The sequence below is a fragment of the Melanaphis sacchari genome, unplaced genomic scaffold (assembly GCF_002803265.2).
Source record: "Melanaphis sacchari strain LSU unplaced genomic scaffold, SCAv2.0 Contig49_pilon_pilon, whole genome shotgun sequence".
Taxonomy (NCBI): domain Eukaryota; kingdom Metazoa; phylum Arthropoda; class Insecta; order Hemiptera; family Aphididae; genus Melanaphis; species Melanaphis sacchari.
In genome coordinates, this window is record NW_020271334.1 from 118,030 (window position 1) to 139,450 (window position 21,421).

Genomic DNA, 21,421 nt, shown 5'->3' on the forward strand with positions numbered 1-21,421 from the left:
TTTATTTTCAAATGGTTTTAATTGTTCTTATTCGTCAGAGAGTTTAAAAAACAAACAAAAACAGTCAAAATTCTATTTAGGACAATTTAATTTCCGCTCGTAAATCTGATTCTTGTACATACCATCCACTGGATATTTCGTTTGATATTGTAATTTATTTATATGAAAATCATAAATTTGTTTCAATTGATCACATATTGGTATTATTGTACTATTACGATATTGTCATTATACAGTTTTATGTGTTTTTCACTCTACGGTTATAGTAAGGGACGGAGTGGAGAATTATGATTTGGAATTCGGATGTGAATTATGATGAGTACGTTGGTCGAAATGTGGCTATTATTTTATTTATTTGTCATTCGGTGATTAAAAACACTTGTATTATCATTGATAAACTTAGCAAAAAGTTTCATAATTTATTGTTATTAATATTGAATTAATATAGAAGTTGTCCTTTGTATTATTTTTAGGGAATAAATTGATATAAACACTTAATAACTCTGTAATATAATATATGAATTTATAACCTAAACGATAACTAATTTTTTTATGTTTTAATATTTCATTATATTCAAATACATGGGATTCTAATGAAGTATAATATATTATACAAATAATAATTAATAGTTTCATGGAATACAATAAAGTTTGATTAAGTACCTACTATTTAGCTACGCTACCTACGCTTGGCTGTGAATGTCATTATACATAATATCGCCGTAATCAGTTAATATAATTAAATAAACGTAAGTTAACTTGTCCAGATAACATATTTTTATTCTCTTCTAAACCTCAAATCAAATCTTATTATCAAACTATTCCTGTTCAAAGCCTTTATTAGACCATTTTCGTCACATGATGTACATATTTGATCTCTTACGAAACTATAGAAACTCCACCCAATCTTAGCTTGTCTTAATATGTAGTAATGCAATGTATGACAAAATTAACTTTTTATTAAAGGATGTGGCTTCCTTTACTACCTAATCTAAATTACCTTTCTCATTGGTTAAAATAAAACGAAAATAATGATGAATTGAACTGATAAATAAATAATTAAATTATGAATTACTAACGAGTAGCTTACTTATCACGTTATTCATGTTTATTAAAATTACTTATCATCATAACTACTTATTGCAACCACATAATTGATCAACTTTTTATTAAATTCTTAATTTAAAAAAAAAAACCACCTTGTACTGTTATATTCCAATTAAATTTAAAAACAAATGTAGACAATCATTCTAAAAATTACACTCGTTTCGCTTGTTACAAACGAGAATTTAATCTCATGAGAATAATCATTTTAGAAAGGTTACTTTAGTATGTTATGGTTGTTTTCTCTTTAAATATGAAAACAATTAATTATTACATATGTAAAATTACTTCAAATATAAGCCTTTACATCTTACGTAGTTTAACTTCTTTCGTTTGGTTTTTTTTTACAGTGACTCTTCTAAAAAATAATGAGAATTTTGAGATACTAATGCTCTCAAAATACCATCACATGTTATTTTCAAAAGATTGTACATTTTTTTTTTCGGAAATTAGTTACCATAAAAACACGACATCGTTATAAAAGCAAGGCAAGTTTTTTTTATGCACCTGGAATTCGTCAAGTTTTGATATTCTTATTACCTATACCTACATTTTTACTCTAAATGAATTTAATTGGATACGATCGAACAATAACAGTTATAATAAATTAATAGGTACCCGCATAATACGTGTATATCATTATTTTATTATTACGTATTTTAGTTTTATAATAAAATTAATTAATGGTCTCAAAAATGATTATACGTGGGTATTGCAATTTGAATGCATATCTATTGTTTTAAAATTTCAGAATATTTTATATCTTAATCGATTTTTCATGTGGCTTATTTACTTAAATCAAATGTTATAATTTCTATATATTTTTAATTATTTAAATAAACTACAAATGTTTCACGTCATAATTTTAATCGTATTCATGTGTATTTGCGTAATTTATTTTGCATTAAAATTTCATTCTTTAATCAATATTGAGAATAGTTTATAGCAGAAAATTTGATATATTTTTTAATTTAGAAAAAATTATAAATAAAAAATGTCTATTGTATTCTAAATAATTGGGGGGAAACGCGAATATATTTATTTAACATCAGATTTAAACTAAAATAATAGTTGTATTTCAGAGATCGTAGTTTTGATATTTTCATCAACTATTTATATTAGAATATCTTAAATCTAATTTATTTTTCAAAATTTTAGATTTATTTAAACTTTTTATTTCGAATATACATAAATATATATATATATATATATATATAAGGATATGGTAATAATTTACGTATAAGTTAGGTATTCACTTATATGTGATATTTTTGTAAGCATATACATTCCAAAGAAATAATTACAATACAGATAAAATAAACTAATAAATTAAATTTCATTAAATTTTACTTCATTTTGTTTAAAATTAATAATTATTTGTATGAAATGGTTCATCATTAAATTTATACTTGAAACCTACTCAATGATGAGATATATTTGAAACTTACCATAGCAGAAATGAATTTTCCGGTTTTAAAAATATACTTGGATGAGTCAAAATTTCAAACCGAATGTAAAAACTATAATAGTTTTTTTCAGGCATTATATTTTTGAATGTGATTTGTTAGGTAAAAATAATACAATTCCAAATAATAGATTCCTTCGAAAAAGTGGCAAAGTATAAAAATCGAATTTATAAAATATAATATATTAAAAAATAACGGGAGCTCGATATCAACCGGACAATTTTTCTGTATTTAAAGTCTATTAATCATTTCTAAACTGACATTCTGAACGAGAAATGATACGGTTAAAGCTTATCGCCATAAATCTCGCATAGTTGCCTTTGGGACTAACACGTAACTAGTATATTATAGGCTCAAAACAGTGAATCAATTTATTCGCAGTTTGTTTTGAAAATTTTTAAAATTTATAATAATTGATACACAATGCACAATATTTTTTATATATATATATATATATAAAGAACATATATATAAAGCTAAATTAAAAGTAATTGAAAGTTTATATCTATTCTTATCAAAATGTGACAAGGCAAACACGCAGACGAAATAAAATGAAATAGCTGTAATACGATATACAGCTAATACTTTGTTGATGTACTTCCTCATCTTCGTTTAGGTTTGGGTATATGGTGTACGTGTCACGATTTCGAGGGATCAGGAGTTTTATAAAATATATGAAACATCTGGGTCAGGGAGTTTGTTAATAAGAATTATCTGCTCACTACTAGACATGTTAAAATAAACTGTTATTGCTTTTTGGTGGAGTATTATCGACAAATGACGTAAGCAAATTTTAAGTTTTCACTTTGTGCTTGAAAATAAAACGCAATAATATAGCTTTATTAATAAACCAAATTTTAAATTACAAATGATAGTAGAATATATTGTTTTGGGAAATATATTTTCAATTGTATGTTCAACTGTAGAGATATAAATTAATTTAATTTTTGTAAAATCCTAAAGATACTTATGTTATGCTTGATTTTTAAGCAATATTTGAATGCAGTTTTAACTTTTAACGAGTAAAGCTTGATGACGTGTTAGTTGGATTATGGAAGTATAATAATTTATTATTAATGTTGAATATTTGTAAGTAACTGAGTTCTGTATACTATCATGTCTTGATGAAAATTAGAATTTAATTAAATTGTTTTGTTATAAATATAAAAACTATATAAAAAAAAAAAAAAACAATTATAGAAGACAAAGCAAAATAATTTACTAACAGAAAAAAATCCACTTGCAATTTTATAATATTAAAAAAAAATACGTACACAATTTCCTTAAGTGTTACTCGTATGTAACAATAAAAATAAATTAGATGATTTATTTTCTTAAGAATGATGTTATTATTAAAAATAAATTCTCATAAAAAATACTAGAGTATTCATCATTATTTGATTTACTTGATGAATTTTTTCATTTTGAACGTTTAAATTGTTCACAAAATATAGTGATTTAGATGAGGATTTGAATCTAATAGATTATGAATACAGAGCAAAATCTCGTTAAAATGGAATGTTTTAAGGGAATAAAAAGAAACTACATACATAAATACACAAATGTTTGTTTAAACGCAGATATTTGAAAATTAAAGAAAACAATTAATGTTATATTAAAAAAAAAAAAAATTATATGAGAATAAAAATACATTGTAGATTATATAAAATTGTTTATCTTTATAATATAAAATTGTTTTTTAATAAAAATTTAATTTATTTTGTTTGATAAAAGATATTTAAAATATAATAAATGTTAAAATTACTTTTTTACTTCTCAATGACAAACAATTTTTTTTTTAACCACATAAAATTATATATAAAAAAAAAATATACAATTAATCATAATTATTAGAAAATATTGTTTTATACAATAATTATTATTACTTATTACAAATAAATGCTATAATATTACTTTACTAGTTTTCTTTTATAGATAAATTAGTTTGATATCACAATAAATAAATTTGGATGACTTTTATTTTGAATTGTAATTTTTAGATTTTGTGAGGATTGATGAATAGATTGTTTTTATAATGATGAGAGTGTGTGTGTGTTTTTTGTATATTTCATCGCCATTTGGAGCTGTGAAAATACTCCATTATTGAACTTAGAGGGTGCTTAAAAAAAAAAAAAAAAAATGTATCTAATTAGTATTTTGGGACTAAAGTTTTCTTTCTTTTTTTTTTTAAAGTATTTTAGTAATAAAAAAATTATAAAACCATTTTTCGTGAGGTATTCATTGTATAGCTTTGTTATTTTCTTGCTAAAATAAATAATCCAGAAAAAAATTAGTAAATACTATTTAAATTTTACTGATTATAACTAGATTTATAGGTTTTAAAATTTACAAACATAAAATTCTATTAACACTAAAAAAACAAACTTTTGTTATTTTCAGATTAAAAAATATTTTTATAGAAACTTATTTTTATTCTAATTGTATTATATTTTCAGGTATTCTAAGTGTAGTGCAAAATGTATCAGTGATATATTTTAATAGGTTTTGTTTTTATTTTTACCAAAAATAAACCGTGGGGATGAAATTTTCACCAAATATTTATATTTATATTTTCTAGATATAACATAATTTTTCAAATATTTTTGGTCCTTTTTCAACATTTATTGATATTTTAATTTATTGACGTTAATTTTAATTTTTCGTAAATTTATGTGTGGCCATATTATTTTGTTTTTTAGTCAAAAATGTGTGCAATTTAATTGATAAAAGGTTCTGAATATTATGTCGCTCTATTTAAATATTAATTCATGAATTTCACGGTTTTATTATAAATATAGAGAATGTAAGGGTACAACTTTTATAGATATTTATTATTTCAATGTTTACGTTATCAGATATTTAAATGATAATAATATTTTTTTCTTTATAATTTTAATTATTTTACTGTAATTTAAAAAATATTACTAATTATTTTAGCGATTTGAATTTTTTTAAAGTTACATACCTTATATTATTGTTTTTTTTATACATATTGGCATTTTCAACGTATTTAGATTAATTTTAAACTATTTATTACTCGAAACTATTCTTACCATAAATTGAGGGTACGTGGTATTGACTTATAAGTTAATAACAATAATGTAGTATGAACGAATAATTTAATATATATGCTGTTTTTAGCAAAAGTTAGTTCAACGAATAACCAATATCTAATTAGAAAAATAAACTATTTATAGTTGTACAAATAAATTTGGTATAACATATCTTTAAAAATTGATGCTGACATGACGTCTCTGCTCAGAATCGTTTATCATATTATTCAATTCAATTTTAAAACATCCAATAGTATCTTATTCAACGAATAACTACATTCAAAACTTAAAATTTATTTTATAGCTAGCAATTTCCTTGGTTATTAAATAATGAAATTATTAACTAAAAGTAAAATCTATTGTTACTTAAGATTAATTTAGTCATAGTGAATAACAAAAGTTTATTGTTTTACCACAATAAATAACATAATATCTTATATATAATAAATAATGTTTATTAAATATTATAATACGATTTATTCCTTTTTTAAGTGAACGATTTTTTATAACTCAATATAATATTTTGTCTAGAATTATAAAATTGTATTTCTTAGGAGCTATTTAAATGGATATAATACATCGGTATAGTTATACTCTAAAAGTGTAATTTATACTTTTTTTTAGAATTTGATTTGATTTTTTTTTTTTTTTTGAGAGTCAAAATATTTAGAGCTAGAATCATAAATAATTTATTTTTGGAAATTTGTCTCATTTTTTAATTACGAAAATACATTTATAAAGTTCATAAAGTTTTTAACAAAAACTATGATTTATTCATTAGTTAAACGTTATAAGCTCTGCCCAGTGTCGTAATTCAAATATTATGATTCATAACTAGCCCTAGAATAATATTAATTTTAGCAACCGACTATACACGAAAAGTTTTTCTGCATGCGATTAGTTTTAAATTTATATTTTTTTAAAGATTATGTGTGAGAAGGATGGAGGACCTAACCATTTTTGTTTTATGGAAGCTAGAACTAGGAATGTTAGAGCCACTTCACTAAATAAAATAAAATAAAATTACTTCCATTATATTCTTAAGTGATAAACTGTATTTTGATAAATTATAATTTGGTATAGAATACTTGAGAATACATATATCATCTATGTACTTGGGATAAAAGTTTTCGGCTAATTCAATTCGTCACTTGTCTGTTACTCTTTATTATATGCATGCATTTAATCACAATTTAACTAACAGACTTATTGAGATTTGATTCTGATTGTTTTTAAGGAGTAAAATATAGGTGACAGTTGATACATGTATGTCATGAGAGTATACACAGTTGGTTATAAGACACAATACCTGAAACTAAACTAAAATTATTCATGGCATTTTCTTGAAAATGTCTTTCTTAAATTTTTAAATTAAATTTATTATCCAATATTATAAATATTTTTAACTCATAAAATTTAAAATTTAAAATAAATTGTATATAGTTTTAGTGTTTAAATCCAAAAAAAAAAAAAAAAATACAAAAGCAGTTTTCAAGTAAATTGATACGATTATCAGTATATTTATCATAATAGATGTATTTTTTGGAAGAAAATAGTCAAAAAATTATATTTTTTATAGGACCGCAGAGGAAGTTTGAGTGTGGAGACAGACAGGTCATCGAATTTTTTCGCCAGTCGTCTTACACTTGCCAGCGTTACTAAAGCTGATTCTGGAAAGTACACTTGCAAATCTGGCAATACAAATTCTACTACTTTTACACTACATGTTATTTCACCAGGTAAACATGATATAATATTATTATACCTAATAGTTTTAGACTAAATAATGTAAAAATTAATTTGTCTAAACAAATATTAAGTAGCTAAATTTATTGAACTTGAATAATAAATAAATAAATAATGTTTCAAGATTACTATAAACATTTTTTCAAATTACAATCTAAATAGTATTTTAATGAATATTTTGAAGTTGGGTTTTTGATTTATAGATTTTATTATAGAAATACCACAACCACTATATGGCTTTTGATATATTGTATTTCTGAATACTTTAATATTGATATGATATTAATATTGTATATTAGATATTTAAGTCAAAATATTTACATAGTGTGTTAGTTATGTTTTAGCACCAATGTTTCGACCATTTTAAGTATCAAATCTATTAGTTTTAGCGGTTGAGCGTTGTTAATCAACATTTATTCGATGGCGTGGATTGATAAATTTATACTAAACACAGATTAGACTTATAATATATACGAATAAGAATAATTCCAATGCTATTGTTATAGTCATATCAAAATTGCATATGTTATGATTTAAGGATTAATATTCATACCCGAATGTTGTATTTGTCAATTCGTCAGCATTATTACGTCACCTATTATTTTAAATGTTGATTTGCTATTCACACGATGGATTAATAACAATGAATATAAATATAGGTAACTGTTTAAATCATAACTGTTATACCTTGCAATATAATGTGAATTCCGACAAAGTGGAAAAAGTAAATCGAATTTTGAACGATGAAAAATAATATCGTAGTTGGAAGTGAAATAGATATTCTCAATATTCCTAATATTTAAATTAACACACATAATTTAAACATAATAAATATTGAAAATGATACTTAATCAATTGTTTTATTGCCTGTCCAGTGTTTAGGTAAAAATGTATATTTAATATTTAATTAAAAGACAATCAAGCCATACAAAGCTATAAGGAAGTAACGATTTTAATTATAATCGATTTTGTTTTTATACATTATATTTATTGAAATTTTTTTTATTATTATTCATTTCAAAATTAGTAACAATATTAATGATTAATATGATATAATATTTTATATGTTTGAATATGATTTATTTCAGCGAATGGATTAGCTTTGCAAGATGGTTTGACATCAAAAGGTTCACATAATTACCAACCCGATTATGTTATGTCAATTATCATATTTAATCACATTTTATGTTCAATATTTGTATTTAAATTGCTGCAATGGTAAACATAATATTTGTAATATAAATTTTACGCATTTTTGTAATTGTTTTTACATACGTTTTTAATAAGTACCATCATTTTAGTATGGTTTTATATTTTTGGAATTATAAGCAAAGAAATAAAAATACTAAGGAATAATGTACAAGTGTATCTATCAAATAAATGTACGTTGTGTAGTAATGTGTTTTTATTGTTATATAGATTTATTATGACTTTATATGTGACATTTTTCATTTAACTTTTTGTTTTCTTTAAATACAAAAAACATCTAAAAAAAAATCATAAAATATTATATGTAATTTAGTTGAAAAAGTAAATCTGCATCTATATAAAAATTAATAATAATTTAGAATAATATAGGTATTACAATATTATATTTCTAATAGTTAAAATATTTCAGTTATTTCAGTTAATTATTAAAAAAAGCAAAAGTAATTTGTTTTTTTTATAAATTCGAATAAAGTTTAAAAATTAATTCATCAAATTATTACTTAATATTTTAATATTGAAGATACGTTGCTATGAATTTTAAAATACATTTATTTTTAGTGAATCCTATTTTAAAGTTTAAAAAAAACCGGGTAATATAATTAGTACAAATTTAAAACATTTACACAAAACCAGTTTCCATTAAAATCTATTTACTTTTTATTTTTTTATAAATTTTCAATATAGCAATAGATATTTTAAATGATCGACTATTCATTTTTTTTTTTTTTTTTGATTTATTTATAATAACAGTTTTATTTATATATTAATAAGTTTAACAAATAAAAACGCAATTCTTCATAAATTCTTTCTTCAGTAAAAAATATTGAAAATATAAAAATGTACAATTCTTTACAGTCGATGTTTTAAAGTGGTTATTTGAACAATAAAAAAAAAGAAAACATATTATCTTTACACGATTTTAATTATTTTGTTGTGATTTAAAAATTATTAATCGTTTAGATTTCTTATCATTACGTATATTATTATTATTATCATATAATAGACAATGACATCTTTAAAATATTCAGATATTTTTTGGTTACTCACGCCTGAAAACAATTCGTTCCATTTAGCATTATTAAACTGAGTTATAACCTTATTAATTGATGTAATATAATAATTAATAATAATAATGTGATATTCTTAATATACTTAAAACTATTTATTATTGCTTCATTAATAATTACTCAAAAAGTATTTAATTTCATATTCATTTTTACTAAACTTTTTTTTTTTAGAAACATTTTTTGTTTAGTAGGCAGTAACTAGTGAAACGATAAAAAAACCTTATGTAGTTTAATTTTTTTAATTATAGTCATAACTTATAATAAAGCTATTCTTGTTAAATGTGTAGTATTGACGTAAAAAATGCTTTTATACTTAAGTATAAATTCATGTATGACAATATCTAATAAATTTGTTAATATATTATAGATAATTAATACGCGTAAAAAATGTCAGATTAATTTTTTATAGGAGGATGAAATCGTATTAAATACCTATTATTTTTATATTATTATATTTTTATATGTGAGTTAAGGTAAGTGGTAATTAAAATGTTAAATACAATTTTGTAGATGTAAAGATCGTTTTATAATAAATATTTCACAATTTCAATATGAGTAAATTATGTTGAATTAATTCAAAAAAAAAGGTATAACTTATTTTGAGTATTTAATGTTAAAAATTCCTTCATTGAATAAAATTCTATACATATGTAAAAAATGTAAGTAAAATGTATCAAAAAAAGCGATTAATTTTAACGAGAGTATTGCTAAAAATGCAACTGGTGTGACAAGAAAATCGCTTTCTAAGTTTATACGAACAAACTTTTTTGTCCTTATTTGTATTAGTAAATTATAGTTTTTACTTATTTTAGGTGTTTATTGTCATGTTTATTAGTCTTAAATAATTTATTAATACCTATGATATATAATGTATATTGTATATTTATATTTATGCACTTAAAATTATAAAGGTATTATAATATATTTACAACATTTTTATGTTGTATGACTGTTTATTTTTGCCACTATACTCAAAAGAATAGTAGCTATTGTATTATATAGGTTAGATTAGTCTTTTGTATTTTTGAATAAATTTCTCAGAGTTTTGGATATAAAATATTTTATGGGTAGATTGTATTCGTAGTTTGTGACACTAATATTTGCATATTACATAAAAAATGTCCATTTAGAGTACCACTGAATGGACTCTGTGCTGTTTACTGAGGTATTATAAAAAATACCGCAAAAACTAAAACTATCAAACAAAAAAACGAGACATCTCTAAGCGTTTGTATTAAATTTGATGAAAACATTATAGACTATTACTGATAAACATTTAAAAAATATATCTGGCTTTCATTTTCACCACTATTACTCCCCCCCCCTCTACTCATATTTGTCCAAACCACAGTCGTCATTTTCTGTCAAGCGAATAAAAAAATAAATAATGATGTGTACTTTTTGTCGACTGTCGTGATCTTTCGTGGTTGCCTAAGGGGGCTAAAGCCAACATTTATTAATGCTAGTTTATAAGATAGGGTGTGGGCCAGGATTTACATTACAAATCGAGCCATTTGACTGGGCAATTAGTCGACGAAAATGACATTAAGGACGTGAAGTGAAAAATCCACCGCAAGATTAATCGCCATCAAGGTTTGGAAAAGCTAATACTTTTTTTATCTTCTTCTTTTGATGGTTTTTTTTTTTTTCATTTGTGGATCTTGTATCCTCGACTTTCATACAGCGAATCTGATAAAAAATAAAAATAAAACAGAGATAATATTTTCGTATAGTTAAGATATCGTCTTCTGTCTTATAATCATTTATCGTAAAATATAGCTATAATACGGTAATAGTTAATTGCATATGACTTAATGTTATTCCTAATATGTATTTATTATTAATGTTGTTTTATATATGTATAAACTTATGTTGTAAACAATTAATAAATAATTTAAAGAAAATTAATGTAAATTGTAAGCAAAATTAAACTATTAAACTATTTAAAATTATTATTTTTTTTAATATAATCGAAACGCTTTTGTACTGTTATATCTTTTTTTTTTTTAGTTATTTTCATGTTGATACAATTGTATAAGCTGCAAATTAGGCGTAATATGTGTAATTCGATTTTCATGTTATGGCTTCACACAGTTATAATATAATATGATAGTTAATGAAATAAGAGCTTTAAATTATAATGAAAATTTAGTTTGTGAGAAACAGTATTCCTTTTTCTTTGTAATTTTCTAATGTTTCAAACAATTTACAGACGTTTATATTCCATTAGTCGCTTAATTAAAAATAAGTTTTATGTAATTTTATTGATTTATACGATCAACTTCAAATGATACGAAATACTTTTTACAATATTTATTTTTTTACTGTATTTTGACATTTTTATTTCTTAATATTATACATAAAAGTTGTGACCTACTTTTAAGTAGATAACTATATGCATTTATATTTTTATGATTTTTAGTTAGAAATGAAAATTGATTCCTTAATCTGGAGCTTAAATTATTCCATTAAGTTGTTTATATACTCTACCTGCTACGGATTTATGATATTTTAAAATGTTTTGAATATACATAATAAAAATTTCCAGTTCAAGCTTAAAATCTAAAAAACCGTATTGCTGAATATAAATAATAACTATTTTATTGGAAGTAAAATATTTTATACGGCAATACTGATTTAATTTATTTTCCATTAACTTAAAATAATCTAGATTTCTTTAATAAATTAATGAATATCTTACAATGTTTATATATTTGTGAGACATCTATACACATTTTCATTTTCATTACAGGTATTAGGAATAGTTTTTATCAAAATAATTACACGAGTTACAATAATATGAGATGTCACTACTATTGAAGCCGTTGTAGTTACGGAAAATAAAAATGTAGTTCCCTAAACTTCTGATAATCTTATTGCATTACATGTAGAATAATTTGAGATTTGAATAAAAATGTTATAACTTAGAAGTATTTATTATTTATTTTTTATTTTTATAAGTTTACAATGTAATTAATAATATTAAGACAGTTTTTTGTTTAAATTGAGTAGGCAATTGACTCAAATCATTTATTTATGAATTGGTGTTAAAATACTAAAAACCACTAAACATTTTTATTTATAGTTTATAAATAATAATTAACATAATTATAATTTATGTTCATCGAGATTAATTTCACCATGGTACATTTTATTTTTTAAACATGTCTATGGACATACATAATCTTTCCAATCTGATCTATGTTAACATTAATTTACAAGGATTTCATATTTAGTAAGTAATCGGTATATTATATCATATACACTTAAGTTATTTATTTATAAAAATACATTGTTTTGATTTTTACATGGTTATAAATTATAATATAACAATAGGTAAGTAATAGGTATCTATACATCAATTTTACATATTGTATCATTATGCATCGTGATTCTTGATAATATATTGTGGATATGCATTAAATTGCACTACTTGGATATCTCATATTTTGTTCCTGACTACATCCACAAAAATAATTTTCTTATACATTTTAATGAAAACAATTTAAATACATAAACATTTTTCTACGCACAATTTTTTTAAAAATTAAAACAGTTTTAATCTAAATTTGTGTCATATTTAAATTTGGATGTAGTATTGTTCATTTTGTTCAGTTATTGTATTTATATTATTTTCTTGTTTGACTGTTTGACGAGTTCGATGATTAATTTTGAATCAGAGTCGTTAAACAGTTGTCTGATCAATTCATATTGTTGTTTGTATGCGCAGTCTTCCATTTCAGTTATTTTAGTTTTCAGTTCTATTATCGTATTCTCATATTCTTTTTTTATTACGTTTTGCGGGATCTCTTATTTCAGCGATTATTCGTTCTAGTCAGCCGATTATTTCTTCTTTAGTTTTTGCTGGCTGATGATTATAATTTTGTCGTGACATGTTGAGATTTTGTTCTTTGCTTTCGTAAATTCGAACATCTTGGACGGATGTCAGTTGAAACGGCGTGCACTTAATCGCATACGCCACAACTTGTGAATAATTGAACTCTGTAAATGTTTGATATAAATAGTAATTAGCTTACTTAAATATCAATTACACTTAATTTATACTTGAGGTAAGAGGGGCCTTAAATGTTGGACGTTACCTAAGCAGGTGGCCTGATGGACGATGTTTCCGACATGCCAATCATTTAAATTAATCTGTCAACATTTTCCGGGAACGACTTAACGTGAATAGTCTATAGGAGTGTATAGTCCGGGTGGAAGCACTGGTCGTTTACAAGTCCGTTTCGAAAAGTGACTTTTGTGACACGAGGTTTACACAGAAAGACGTATCCTCAGCAGACATGCGCCAAGGGAGAAGGGGGGGGGGGGGTAAAACATAATGTCTGACTGCGCAACGAATCGTCGATGGTATCAATAGGTTCTCATGGTCAATTAAAAGTCGAGCCAATGGGTCATGATTTTGATAATCCGACGTGTGTGCGGTGGCTGGTTGTTGCTATACTAACAGCTGATAACGACTGAACTAGACTATGAAGTCGTCGGTCGATGGTCTGTGCAACGATGATTTTCGACGTTTATTGGTGGCGCTGATGATTACTGATACGACGTTGCGTCTTGTTCGGTTTGATCGGGGTGGTATTCGTGTCTCTATTTTATTTTTAAGATTTGGATTAGGTTTTACGAGATCGAGTGTACGTCGAAGAATTGAGAAGACTAAAGATAGTGTAGTGTGAAAAGGTAACCGTATATAAATAGTGTGCCGTTGTACTGAGGCCAACAAAAAAAAAAAAAAAAACATCTTACTATTTTGGCTATTCGAGTTGTCTCTTTTGTGGTACTTACTGTTTTATATTTTTATTTTTAACGTATATATCCTTTTGTAATGTATTTGATATCCATGAAAAGGTCTCGTTTTGCAGTTTTAACGGATACCACTTTCATCTTTGATATTGTTGTTGTTCCGAACATATATCGTGTTTACTTGTCCTTGTTGTGTTTGTGCCAACTTTGGCGTGGTGTGATTGGTTGTTTTTGCACAACCGTGATTTGTCGTGTGATGGTTCCTAAAAGAACCTTTTTCGTAGGTTGTGTGTACTCGTGTATATGTGCTCAGTTACAATATGTGATCGAATTAAAACCATATTGTAAATAATAAATTAACTGTAAAATATTATTTCACTAGAAAAGTTATTTTAAATATCTAACAAAAGTTACTTCCATTGTAATATGACTTCTTGTAATATAATATTTTGTTACATTTAAAAATTTTCATGTCGTTTATTTTTCGAGAATACTAAAATATTTTATTACTCAAGCATATAGCTTATAGAGCAAAAAAAAAATTATACATTATGTTCATGTAAATTTTTTTTTTTAAATTTTGAAACATATTTCTACTGATAATATTTAAAATTAGGTCTAAGTTAATTATGTTTCTGTATTTTAATTTACAGTTAAAATGTGTAAAAAAAAAAAAAAATGTTTTTATCTTTTAATAATAAGTTTTAAAATATTCCTGTACTCAAATTTCAATTTCTTTGTTGAAACAATTATTTTGTTATTTAACTTCTGAAAAAAATTACTACTGTTATGAATATAATACTTTAAATGCTGTTTGTAAGTATAGTTTCACAAGCTTTACATATTGGTTGGTCACTTTATACCATTAGAAATTCATGAGTTAATTTAAAGTCTCTTTACAACTTATTTTTAACTTATTTGGTTTTGCTATTTAATGATAGAGCTTTTGATTTCCCTAAATTTAAATTTAATCTTATACTTATTTTTTTTTTTTACCACATTAGTTGTAATATTTATTAGTGGTTTGTTTATAAATTATATTACTTTCTTTTACTTTTTATCTGTTTTTTCGTAATTGTAATTTACTTGTTATGTTTAATGTTATATTTATTCATTATACAATGGTTTGGTTAATTATATATTTTAAAGATAAAATAAATATAAAGAAAACTATAAATATTTTTTATAGGGGTGTTATGTCTGTTATATACACGTGTAACACTAATAATACACAGTATGGAAGTGAACATGTAGTACATATATATAACAAATGTCTAAATGTATGAAACTTAAATCACATAGGTATACTGTGCTGCCACCATGTAAGGTGAGAACACTGTTATGTGATATTATTAAATTTTATTTTGTCAAAATGAAATAAAATATATACCGATAAAAAAAAAAAAAAAAAACTAATAATAATATGTAAAGAAGATAATATAAATTCAGAACAAAATATATTATTAAATAAAAATTTATTTAACTAAAACGTTATAAACTCAACTAAATCTTTTAATTTTTAAAAATTTATTAGGAAAATCATTATAATATAGTTCTAAATTAATAATTAAATACAATTCATGAACTAATTTGCAATCATAAAAACAAAATCTATGAAAATTTGTTGGAAAATAAAATCAAATAATGGTACTATAAGTGGAAAAAAATGTTAAAACAAATAACATAATAAGATATATTGATTAATGCATCATTTGTTAAAAATTTCAGTTATAAGTGTAAAAATGACTGACAAAAATAAATTAATATAAACACTGGATTTCGGGAATTTGCCAGTCATCTGACTTCGTTCACTTCGTTGCAAAATTACGCATAAAAATATAAAATGTATTGTACATATTATTCATTGCTGAGCTAAATGAAATTCACATTGTTTGTTACGTCTTTAAATGTCTTAAAGAATTGACGTTTTTAAAAGTATAAAGCATTTATTCAATTAAAAATTAAACAAGACAGGATATTAAATTGGTATAAGCCTAAACTGTTTCTGAATAAAAAAAACTTAAAATATAAGTCAACAACAATATATATTCGAAGTGTTTTGTAATTCCAAAAAATCTATTTATCAAAGTATTATTCTTCATATTATTATAATACCTATATATGTTTGAAGTAGTTTGTTCGATGTAGAATTTTCAGATGAAATAAATAACAATTAAATGAGTTTAAGTGATAAGGTCCAAATTCGATTTTAAAAAATATTAATATATACGTCTATAGTAGAGTTTATTCGATTTACTTTCGTTAATAATTGTTGATGTCTCACCATGACCGATAAAAAATGTAAAAATGGTTACTATAATTATTCACAAAAAATAATATATTTTTTTTTCAATCTACGTTCATATTTTTATATTTAATAAGTAGCGGTGATGTCACTTACAAATATTATAATATTTTCTATCATCATTTACTAGATTATTTATTGTTTAAATACCTTCATAATATACGTATTACAATTTTATATAAATATTATTAGTATGATAAACGAGTGTTTTTTATGTATAAAGATTTGTATGATAAATTTGACTAGGTATTAATTAATTAATTTAAATCCATGATAGGTTGTGTAAATTTAATAAGCAACTTAAAAACTAAACATTTCAATCGAATCATATCTTTGACAGTGTTATCAAGACTTTTAATATTCTATAAAAATGTATTAATAGCATTAAATCTCGATAAAAACTAAATTTTTCACAATGAATTTAATCATAGATTCAGGTACGAAAATATGTTATGGAATTTAACTCATTTCTAACTTTATACAAACCGAGGAATCAAAAATGTTACAATTTTTATAACGAGTAAGTAACCTGTTAAATATATAACAATAAACAATGTATTTTAAATCATCCGTCGACATTCTCTAGCATTTTAGTAAAATCAATTAAGTAAGTATTTAGATAATTTGGTTTTTATATTAAATATACAAATATGCAAATTTTGTACAATATATCATGTAATTAATAAAGATAAATAATATTGAATGATTCGATTTCTTATCATTGTTTAAAAGTATAATATAAATTGACGCATACCGTTAATTACTCATAAAGGAATGTTATGGATCCATATAAGTTTTTATTCCGAAGTTCTACTAAAATTTAACGATTTTGATTTTATATAGAATTCGTACACATAACCATAAATTGATATATTTAGATTTTTCCAACAACAATGAAACGCAGACAATAACAGTATTATCTATATATGACATTTCCTTTTATGTTTTTGGATTGTTAGGATAATAGATATAATGATAGTTCTATATATATATGCGTAGCCGAGTATGTGTACTGAGTATTGGTAATTGTACACAAATGTACTAATTTATTATTAATTTTGAATTAAAATAAGTTATACATCGATTGATCGATCAAAGTATTAATACAAAAAAAAAAAATAAAAATATAAAAATTAAGTAACTGGTACGATATAAGGTAAATTTTAAGACCATGGAAAAAAGCTCTAGAGGTATACGACTAAAGTAAATAAAAAGGTATATTATTAGATAATGATTTAAAGTATACGAATTTTATTAAATATAAATCTGTTGAATTTGTGTTGGTCACTGCTGAAATAGATCATTATAATAAAAGTACTGTTAGAAATATATTTTATAACTAACTCAAATATAGCTTAGTAAAATTATTCATTTTTAATTATGGTATATAACTGAAATCACCTACTACTCTTTTTCGTAACAAAATTAATTTTACTTAATTTAATTCTTAAGTAAATATTGAAACATTGAGTAAAAATGTATTTATTGAAATTTATCATGCTTGAATTATAATTATTGCAATATTTATTAACTTGAACTATTTGTTAAATATAGTGTTCTTTTACTCACCACTGATACTTTATTAACTTTACTTTAGTTTCATAATAATTGTTTGAACAATACTTAATGTACAAGACATTATAAGAGTGTAGTGTGTACTGATTATAAATAATATATATATAAAATAGTATTACAAAATATTATAGTTACATGAATATGTTGTTTAAATAATGAAACGTACCTAAATGTATATAATATATATGTATACATACGTATTATCAAAAAATATTGTGCTTTTAAAAACTAATATTTGTTATAATAATAAAATATAAAAAAAAAAAAAAAAATGTTGTTGGTATTTGTAAGTATACTGTCATCCATAGGTAAGCAAAGTATTGTACATAAAATGTAGTTATTTTTCATTGATTTTTACATGATTTGACCTTTTTTTTAGACAACACTATTGTCCCTTCGAGCAGTTAAAAATCCAAAAAGGTTTCATATGTTAAATAAAACACTATTTGGCTCTAAGAATGTAATTTTTCAAATTTACAAATAGTTTTAAAGATAATTACGAGAAACAGCAAAACCTACGGTTGATAAATTTTATTTAGCATTTATTTTACTTGATTAATTGTATTGCATTGTTTAGTTAATAGAGCATCTCAACTAATTTTAAGCTAAACTATGTCACATAAACTTTTCACAAATTTTTGTTTACAAATTATATTTCCTTTAATTGGTTTCCGGAATATAATTTATTGCTATCATTGGAATAATATTTTAACTTATTAAATGAATATTTAATATCCTCAAGTTGTAAAAAAAAAGTCAAACTCGTTTTATTAACTTTTGCATACATTATTGTAATTTTGGTATGTATAAAGGATATGTATTTCGTTTGAGTAAAAAATAATCTGTGCCCTATAAGTTTTAAAATATTAAACAATATTAAATTTCTTTGTAAAAAGCAAAATATTTTTTACACAATAAAAATAATAAAAATATGTTTTCAATCATAATGTTATGTATAAGTCATTGCTTTTTACCATAAGGCAATAATCTTTAAATAATGTAAAGTTTGTTTACTAATATGGACTTTTTATATTTATAAGTTTTTAAGTTTATCACTACTTTTTTATTATAAATTTAAGACCTGGTTGGCGTAGAGTTACATATTATTTTTATATATCAAACGCATTTTACAATAAAATATTTTATCTTAAAAACATTATTTTTATTTATACACAACAAAAAGTGTAAAAAATAAAATAATTTTAAGCTGATTGAAAAAAATCATTGTTATAAAATTTTACAAAACTATATGTTTATATATTATTTATGCATACCAACAGTTTTAATAGATAACTTTTAATTAAACGGTTTTGTTTAAATACATTTCTATGTCTTCACAAATGTTAAATAATTTTTCAATTTTGTTTTAAAATTGATATTGTGTGATTTAATGAATATATTAAATGTTTATATTATTAAGTTATCATTATGATAGTTAAATTATAGAGCTTTCGTTTTAAAAATAATTTATAATTTAACTTAGAAATTAAAATTTATAGTTTAAATTTTAACAAATAAATATAAAATTAAATTCCATATTTCAACTTATACTAATGTTGGTAGTTAGTACGCTACGTACGAAGAAAATCGTGTACATTTTTATGTAACAAATAAATAAATATAATAAATAAATAAATAAATAAATAATTGTTTATCAGTGCTCATAAATTATGGAATATGATTATTTTATTATAAATAAATTAATGAAATATACACATATTATAATTACAATTGTAATAACAAACAAGAACAATCCAACCTAACTTAACCTAACCTATACACCACGGAAATTTACAATAATTTATAATGTTATTTTGTTAAAAGGTGCAAAGTCTGTATAAAAGGCTCATTGTGCAAATCCTACTTGCTAATATCCAACTTCTATAGTTTTAGTATCACTCGAGTTATTGTTGCGTTTGCATTCTAAAAATTCATAGCTACAATCAATTAATGTAATCTCTTATTTGTGATTATGTTGTATTCCTCTGAAAATTATAAAATAGTAACTTGAATTTTAAATATTATTTTATAAAGTTTAGTCAAATTAAATATATTAAAATATTTATTTAAACGATACAGTGTCTGGTGCTTTGCTTATGACCAGTATTGATTTATAATTAATATATATTCAATAAGTAAAATAAAAATAAAGTTATTTTTAATTGAAATTTATTTTACAAATTTAATGAATTATTTTTAATAAAACATGATAAATGTATAAGTATTAAAAACATTATCACTAGTCTGATTTTTAAATATGTAATTATACCTAGTATGTTGCATGGTTTTCAGTATTGTAAAAAAAAAAAAAAATGGTTATTATTTTTGATACTATTATCAATATGCATTAATTGGCGTAGCGTATAGGCAATATGAGTACATCGGTGAGTAGATGACATTCGTGTTACTGCAAAGTACAAGTAAATAAAATGCGTTATGTGTGAATATATATATATATTATAAATTCTCTTTGTGACTGAAATAACGTGGACTGGTTAAACGTAACTGCGGTTTAATACCAAAAGACGTATTAATTCATGCATTTAAAATAGGGTAATAACGGATCGATGATATTTTAACTGTATCACAGTAAGTTATAATGATTTTTACTACTGAGTTATAGATTATCAGTAGTTAATTGTTATAATTTCTCCATGACTTGAAACGCCATCTGAGCGCTGAACGAGATACTTCATTTTTTCATCATAACTTCTAATAATTTGTTTTGAGGGTTGTGGTTAAAATAATATTTTTTCGAATGTTTTTGATGTTTATTTATGATAAATGAAATTTCACGTATGAATAGATTAACAATAAATTTTAAACACTTCGTATTCATTTGTTTTATTAATATTAAGAGTATTATTAGTAATACGCTTTATAAAATTGATATGATTAGATCAAACCTTTAGTTTGTTTCATTATACAGTACAATGAAGTGAAGGACTTACGCCGTATGTAAGAATAAGTGTGATGAATCTTTTATTGAATTTTGGATTTTCAAGACTTAGGTATTAAATTATATGCATTTTCAACTAAAACTTAACTTTAACTGAAAAATCTTAGTGATTTTCATAAAAATTTAAACTTTAAATGCTTTAAAAAAATATATTATAATGTATTTTTGATGTATTT

The 21,421-nt window shown here is 22.9% G+C and overlaps 1 protein-coding gene across 3 annotated transcripts in view; it reads left to right on the top strand.

The window, feature by feature from the left end:
• LOC112598654 (lachesin-like) overlaps positions 1 to 8,606 on the top strand; it is a 74,124-nt gene extending 65,518 nt beyond the window's left edge. For all 3 annotated transcript variants that reach the window (XM_025345180.1, XM_025345179.1, XM_025345178.1), the window contains 2 exons: positions 7,203 to 7,362; positions 8,458 to 8,606. In XM_025345180.1, coding sequence (XP_025200965.1) covers positions 7,203 to 7,362; positions 8,458 to 8,591 — 294 coding nt within the window. In that variant the 3' untranslated portion in view covers positions 8,592 to 8,606. The remainder of the gene's footprint in view (positions 1 to 7,202; positions 7,363 to 8,457) is intronic.
• The last annotated feature ends 12,815 nt before the right edge of the window (positions 8,607 to 21,421 follow it).